Genomic DNA, 8,423 nt, shown 5'->3' with positions numbered 1-8,423 from the left:
CCGGTGTCAAACATTTCGCAGTTAGAACTTAGGGACTGGTAATTTATTTTAGGGAGGGGGACGATGAAATTAGCGGGTGGAGGGGTGTTAATAAAATGGAGGTTCAGCAAAATGTTATACAGTCCAAAGACCAATCTCACCGCTTAACTCACCCCTATAATACATGACCAGTCCCTGACGTGACAGACACCAATTTAAATAACACGCCACTGGCATAGATCTCAAAGAGTTTACACAAAACGGAATTATCATGAATCAGGATAAACACATGCCGAACAACGGGGCTTGTTCACATGCTTGCTACTGTTGCCATTCAGTCAATTCTTTTGTGTGGATACAAGCTAAACATTTCCTCGTGTGCTACCGACAAAATATTACAGACTGTCACAACTGCGCAATGTTTACTGCGTGGGTATATTTCACGGGAGGCTCAAGGGGAATCCCCTAACTTGTGTTTTGAACAGTGAACATGCCAAGCAATGAGACGAACTGACGCCACGCTGTTAGTGATTGACTAAGTGAGTGAGTACGGTTTTACGCCGCTTTAAGCAATATTCCAGCATTATCACCACGAGGGACAGAAATGTGCTTCACACATTGTGCCAATAGGAGGACTCAAACACGGGTCTTCGGTGAATTGAACGAACACTTTAACCACTAGGCTACCCAGTGTGATAGGACCACTTGAGAATTAAATGTCCCCTCTGTTACCAAAAACTGAAGAATTCTCATGAAACACGATTTGAAATGATATTGAAAGCAATTATCTCCTTTTGTGTCCAGCAGGAGATCAAATTTGTTTTACTGTTTTATATCTTAGTGTCTGTCTTCGTAACTCAGAAGATATTAAACAATCGAAGTAGCCGTACTGTTAAATTCCACCAAATAAAAATAGGTATTTTTATACCGTTAGAAATAACCGAGTTAATGAGGAGATAAACATACTGTGTTTTCAGTGTAGAGCTAGGTTACCTGTAGATTTAACCGCGCGAAATTGAATTTGTAACTGAACGTGCAGCTTGAGGTTTCGAATATGAGCATTTCTGATTAAATGCAGTGTTTATATACTTACCTGACGCTACACACTGCCGTAGGTGTAGCGTCAGGTAAGTATAAAAAAATAGCATTTCTGATTAAATGAAATGTTTTTATACTTACCTGACGCTACATCGATAGCCCTGTGTAGCGTCAGCTAATTTTAGCGCGGTTAAATCTACAGGTAAGCTAGGTCTACATTAAAAACACAGTATGTTTATCTCCATTCTACCCTGACGGATGCCACCTTCACATACACGGATTTTTCTTACGAGTCCTTCGCACAAATTCACGTATCCTTACGATTTGGTCACTTTTACGACCGATTTAAGAGTTGTTACGAGTAATTACGAGCTATTTACGGTTTATTACGGATTATTACGAGTTATCACGATGTATTTACGGCAAACTTCCACGATATGTTACGGTTAACTACGAGCAACTTACGGGCATTTTACGAGCTTTTTACGGATTGTTACGAGTATTACGGAATGTTACTATTCATCGAAGCTTTTACGTGTTAGTTACGACCTATTTACGTCTTGTTACGAATAGTTACGAGTTAGTTACGAGTATTTGCGAGTCCTTTTTGAAGAGCAGGAGACTTCTTGTTGACTGTCTTCTTCTTTGGAGCCATGCTTGTAGATATTGTAGAGCAGATATGCAGAGATGGGACTTCTATGACTTCTTAATATCAACTGAAAATGAAGTGTTCGATTTTGCAGCTTTTATACCTTTCCCCAAATCGTAAACAACACGTAAGCATTTGTAATAATCCGTAAACAAAGCGTAAAATGTTACGAGTCATTTACGGATTCTTGCGAGCAGTTTGCGGATGGTTTACGACTCTTACGGATTGTTACGAGTCATTTACGGATTCTATCGAGCAGTTTACGGATGGTTACGTGTTGTTGCGAGCGGTTTACGATTCTTACGGATTGTTATGGGTCATTTACGAAAAAATGAATCCGTGGACAATCGTAAGATGATTTTTGACATGTCAAAAAATGTGCCTCTCTCTTCAGAGTGTCTGCGAGTTGTTGCGAGTTGTGACGAGTTTCTTTACGGATGCTTGCGATTGACTACGAGTTGGCGATCAGTAAGAACTCGTAAGAAAAATCCGTGTATGTGAAGGGGACATTAATAAAACGGGAACTCTTGGTGTCAGCAAATATATGGAGTGAAGCGGCATTGGTTGAGTCCAGTGTTTTGAGTAGGTTTATCGATGTGAATTACGGAATCACTGACAACAGCCTTTAAACAAAATATGGCTGCGCTCCTCGTGGTTTATTCTCCCGGCAGTGTTTTATTGTACGATAAACAACTGCCACTCGTTTTTTTCTCAAATAAAACACGCTTCGTTTCATCACGGCACGCTTGGATTTATTGCGTAGCTATCTTATACTGGCAGAAAAACCATGCCAGGTGTACACTCCTCATGTGAGTAGTTAGTTCCTTTAGAGATTACTTACATCCTTTCAAATCAACAACGTAAATAAAGTGACATCGGACACTCCCAACTTGATCGTTGGCCTCTTACTATAAGCAAACTTGCTCAATTTCAATTCCAAAAGGCACTTGGTCTGCCTGAACGACATGGAGCAGTCCCAACTCTTCTAACATTAGGGGCGGTCGGGTAGCCTAGTGGTTAAAGCGTTCGCTCGTCACGCTGAAGACCCGGGTTCGATTTCCGACATGGGTACAATGTGTGAAGCCCATTTCTGGGGCCCCCCCTGCCGTGATATTGCTGGAATATTGCTAAAAGCGGCGTAAAACCATACTCACTCACTCTCTTCTCACATTATGTAAACAGTGTTCTGTGCTAGCCGCCCTATATCTTTACACACATATGTAAGCGAGGTTATCACATGACGAAATGTCTAACAGCAGGGGAATTTGTCAGGAGGTCCACTGAGTGTGTAGAGTGAGTGAGTGAAATCCACCCCAGTGGTCTTGTTCTTGGTCTGGGTGATAGAATATTGTTTTAGCTTCAGTCGGCTCGAAAACAACTACATCACAGCAGCCTGTTCATAACTAATGGTGATGATTTTTGTTTGTTTGTTGTTTAACGACGCACACAGCAATATTCCAGCTATGTGACGGCGGTCTGTAAATAATCGAATCTGGACCAGACAAACCAGTGATTGACATCATGAGCATCGACCCACGCAATTGGGATAAGATGACATGCAAGCCTGACCACCAAGCATGGACGCCTTTACGGCAAGCATGGGTTGCTGAAGACCTATTCTAGCCCGGATCTTCACGGGTCTAATGGTGAGGAGCATATGGTGGATGGATGACTGGATCAGCCAGGTCACACAGTGAAACTTCCTGGTTCAAGTTAGGTTGGCTCGACAGGTTCTTTATGTGTGAGTGAGTTGAGTTGTATGACCCTTGAAGCACTATTTCAGGCCCCTATTTCAGTTTTAGATTTATACTGGTGAAACCAAAGAGCAACCGTATGTTGCTGACAGACATTCATCAAAACTTCCACTCAGCAATACATCTATACGGAAGCGACCTGTAAATAATCAGATCAGGTATCGTATCAGAGTAAAAGATCTGATCTTAATGATTGGTTCTTAGTATAACTCTAGCCATATCCAGTTGGGCAACGCCATGAAATGGGTTTCACACATACTTCACGTATTTAGGGCTACGCGTCATTACGCTCAAGGGGCTGAAACAGAATTAATTCCGTATTTTAACAGGCCCACGTACTTAAATTCGGGTATCTATTTGGGAGTATCTTCCTGAAATTAATAAAGTTAATATGTGGCGATGCACTACACGAGGAATATCGTAATGTGCATTCGACTGTAAGTTAAAGCTCAAGGTTTGCATTCTATCAAACTATTTCCGGTTCAAAGTTAAAATTCATGTTTTATATTTTCTCAGTTAAAACAACGTAACAGTTTGTGATTTTTTTCAGCAAAGGGCGTTCCCTATTTAGGTAAGAAAGCGTTAGCACTTCCGAAATTGAGCCATGGGCTTAATTTCGGATAACATATCTTAAATGAGAAAGTGCTATTTTCCGTAATTAGGCTGGAGGGCTTAAATCCAGGAAGTCCCGGTAGTACCAGGCCTAGCAAAAGAACGCCATGACCACTGTGCTACCTCCCTGCACAGAGGGAAGACAATGACAAAACAAATAAAACATCAAACTCTAAATAAAATGGATCCCTTTTTATTGTGTTGCTATTATATTATGAAAGATCTGCGGTACAATGACACTGGCATACAACTATACATCCATGGTGAGCTTACCCATTGATGTTTGTTTGTTGTTTAACGCCACACTCAGCAATATTACAACTATATGGCGGCGGTCTGTAAATAATCGAGTCTGGACCAGACAATCCAGTAATTGACATGGTATGACAATTGGGATACCATGACATCCATCAACCAAGTCAGCGAGTCTGACACCCTTAGTGCCTCTTACAAGCATGCATTGCTGAAGACCAATTCTAACCCCAAAAGCTTACCCATTGAACCATATGAGGACAACATATATTTTTATAATGTTTCCCCTATGAAGTCAAAACTCATCTCAGTGCTTACATAATACTCAATTTTGATAACGATACCGACATATTACCCATAAGGGTAGAATGATAGTGCCTAGTAAGTTTCGATTCTTAATGCTTATCAGTCAATTGAAGCCGACCACCTCCGTGGCCTAGTGGTAGAGCTCCGCACGGAGTAGGGAAGGTCTGGGTTTTGATCCCCGGCCTCATCATATACCCCAAAAAGTTAAAAGATGTTACTTTTTGTTACCCTGCCTGGCACTCGGCATTTAGGGGCTAAATTAAGGACTGGTCGGCTCAGTGTTAGTAGATTGAGTCAGAGTAGGGTATTCATGTTAAACTGTGGCATGGTATCTCAGTGGACTAGCACTATGAAACAGCACTAGTCCATACTAGTACAAGCAGCCTCGTGTGGCTATATAAGTGCAGTAAAACCCCTCAGGACGTTAAACCCCATTTCACCTCACCTCATCTCAATTGAATTAATTTTTGTTGAGCAAAAACTGATGTGAAGTCATCCATTGTTTATGATGTCACAAATTGATTACATTACGTCATCTGAACAATAATCTGCCTTCAGCGAAGTTCCTTTGTAGGGTTGCCATTTCCTACTTTTTTTTCTCCCTTATAATATCAATGAGTAATACCGTATTCGACGTAATAAGCGTCCCGCTCCAATAAGCGCCCAGGGCGATATTTGTTTATATATTGGCAAGTGAACAATCCCAATTAGCACCCCTTCCAACTGATCAATGTACACAAGACTTATTTATTCGCGTATAATACACACTCGTGTGTTAAATGCACCCTTAATTATGGGCAATTTAATTCTGGAAAAATATATCTGTCGTACATAAACATTTCAGGTTGTCAGCTTAAACCACAAAATTTATCTTTCAACTCTGTTTTTTACACCAAAATAATATTCGAATAAGAGCCCCCTATTCCTAATTTTGCGAGCGCCCTGGGCGCTTTTTACGTCGAATACGGTATGTAGAATAACCTACTCGAAACTTAGAATTACAGATTATCTGTCCCTTGTGAATGAATCCTAGAGGTGACTTGTCAGAAGGCTTGAGATTAACACCACACTGGAAAAGACAATCCCTAATAGCTCATTGGTCATTTTCGAAATATTTTATACTAGTTAAATGTGTGGTCCTTAGCAAATGTTGAGTAGTATATATATATATTAGGGCTGTTATGATTCACTCGCGTATTCAGTGAATCAAACCGTATCAATTCATGAATTGAATTCGTTATTCGTCGTCACTCGAATCGAATATTTACGAATATGCATTCATGTGCATCTACATACCCTGTACCTAAAAATATCCATGAGAACATATTATATGCAGAGATTTCTTTAAAGACAACACTCATATATATAATTTGACAGTATTGTGGTCCCCGGTCATTGTCGTATTTGAGCAGATACTGGTACCTGGATAAATGAAGTGTATAAATGTATAATATATTAATAATTATCCAACCATGTCAAATAATTTATGTTGTTATTTTTCACTGAATGTAATAGATTAAAGATCAACTGCTGACTTGTTATTGTATTCATGAATAAATATTCGTATTTGTTACCACATATTCATGATATGAATCATATTCGCCTCATAGTGCATTCATTGCAGCCCTAATATATATATATATATATATATTAAGCAACAGGTTTGGTGTATCATGGTCTATCACAGTTGATAGTAATACAGGTCAGTTTAAGTTGTATTGTCAATTGGTTAGGTTTTGTCAGTCACTCCATTCACAGAGCTTCCTCCCACAAATGGCTGAGAAATCCAATTAGCAATGTCATCATGATATGTGAATGCTGTTTAAGCCAGCTGTCGGAAATATCCAAACTTTATCCTGGTGGCCTGTGGTTGTTGTTTGTTGTTTATGTCTCACTCAGCAATATTCCAGCTATATGACAGAGGTCTGTAAATAATCATGTCTGGACCAGATAATCCATTGATTTGTATTATGAGCATCGATCTACACAATTGGGATACGATGACATGCATCAACCAAGTCAGCGATCCTGACCACCTGATCCCGTTAGTCGCCTTTTACAACAAGAATGCTGAAGACCTATTCTCCCCCAGATCAGGAAAAGGACCTGACCTCATCCAGAATCCCCATACAACATTCATATTTTTTGCACAATGTCATATTATTATTAGTGATGGAGAGGGTTTGATTATGGGAGCAATTTACATATTTACATAACATACCATGTGAAAAAAGCTGGAATATATCCATTAAATGTGAATAACCAGTGTACATTCTTAGAGGTTATAATGACAAGCAATTACATGGGAAACCAGTGTTTGCATATAGATAAGTCTGTTCCCTACTTGGCAATTAGTAATTGTCAGTTTGAGCTTCCAGTGTAATTCCTTTAAAACAACATGTCTTATTCTACAAACAACATAGGGTTAAGATGTTTCCAGACAGTGGCCAGGTGAGCTAAGTATTAGATTTGGTTCCTCTTTAGCCTTATTTCTATTTCCATTTTCATCTTGGGATTCCACGATCCCCGACAACGATACACGTTTTACAATTTTAACACATTCAACATGATTTCTCCCTGGAGACGAGGGTAAGAGCTTATGTCCTGAGTTGGAACCACTTTCCTCCACACTGTCACTTTGTGCATCAATCTCCAACATCTGTACCGCATCTGTCACACTGTCTACATCGTTGACACAATAAGCTTCTGTGTCCTTTCTTTGACCAGGCAGATCCTGATCAGGAACACCATCATCAGGAACATCATCATGTTTGTTTTCCTGGAACGCATCAACATTTTCACCTTGCTCAATCTTTTGAGGTTCTTTTTCGGGATGCTCCTTGTCCTCTTCCCCTTCCAATGGGACATACTTGTCCAGCAGGGGGAGAACTGTCCGTGCAAGCTGGGAACCCTCGGCTGAGATGTGAAACAGCCGTTCCAGAGTTTTACAGAAGCAGGACGTCACAGCTTCTGTTTTGTGGAAATGCCGTAAAAGGTCTCCCACAACCTGACCAAGTGGCACTAAGTCCAGACTGGCTGACTGAAACAGAACATGAATGGTCTTAAACAAAGTCTTCTAACTTCTAACTTTAACATGTTAACTAAACAAATTAACTAAAAGCTACTTTGAGATGAGGTGAAAGGGGGTTTAACGCAGCGTCCAAGATTATTGCACTTATATTGCGACGTGCATGCACACCAATGCCAATTTTATAGTGATAGCTCACTGAGATATCATGCCGCAGTTAGCATGAATACCCCATTCAGACACAGTATACTGACTCTGAGCCAACCAGTCCTTGTTTTAGCCCCATAATGCCGAGCACCAGGCAGGGGAACAACAAGTACCATCTTTTTAACATCTTTTGCTATGATGTGGCCGGGGATCGAACCCGGGCCTTCCACTCTCTGGGCAGACACTCTACCACGGAGGAAACCAAATTTGAACAGTAGTGATATTAATCTAGGTTGACTAACTATGTGTCCTTGGCATGCACGTTGGGGGCACAGGTGGCCCAGTCGTCTAAGGCACCGCGATTCGCTGTGCAGAGTTGCGTCCCTTGGGCACGCTAGAAACCTATGATTGTGGGTTCCAATCCCTGTTCACCCCGATTATGTTTCTAGGTTTGTCAGCACCATACTCGTGCTCGTGGGTTTCACCGAAGTGGTAAACATCTTAGACCTGCTTCACTTCGGGCTTTCCTCCCACATTAAGCTGCCACACCGTGATATAACTGGAATACTGTTAAAAGCGGTGTTAAACCCAACTCACTCACTCACTGGCATGCAAATTTATTCAAAATTGGGATTTTCTTTTTATTCTTAAATTCAAA

At 40.6% G+C, this 8,423-nt stretch overlaps 1 protein-coding gene across 2 annotated transcripts in view; it reads right to left on the bottom strand.

The window, feature by feature from the left end:
• Positions 1-5,443: 5,443 nt before the first annotated feature.
• Positions 5,444-8,423, bottom strand: part of LOC124152454 (codanin-1-like) — a 43,906-nt gene continuing 40,926 nt past the window's right edge. For both annotated transcript variants that reach the window (XM_048388595.1, XM_048388596.1), the window contains exon 28: positions 5,444-7,630. In XM_048388595.1, coding sequence (XP_048244552.1) covers positions 7,016-7,630 — 615 coding nt within the window. In that variant the 3' untranslated portion in view covers positions 5,444-7,015. The remainder of the gene's footprint in view (positions 7,631-8,423) is intronic.

Source organism: Haliotis rufescens, unplaced genomic scaffold (assembly GCF_023055435.1).
Source record: "Haliotis rufescens isolate VD_foot unplaced genomic scaffold, xgHalRufe1.0.p SCAF_74, whole genome shotgun sequence".
NCBI lineage: Eukaryota > Metazoa > Mollusca > Gastropoda > Lepetellida > Haliotidae > Haliotis > Haliotis rufescens.
Note: the sequence above shows the minus strand (reverse complement) of the source record. Positions and strands in the feature narration are given on the sequence as shown.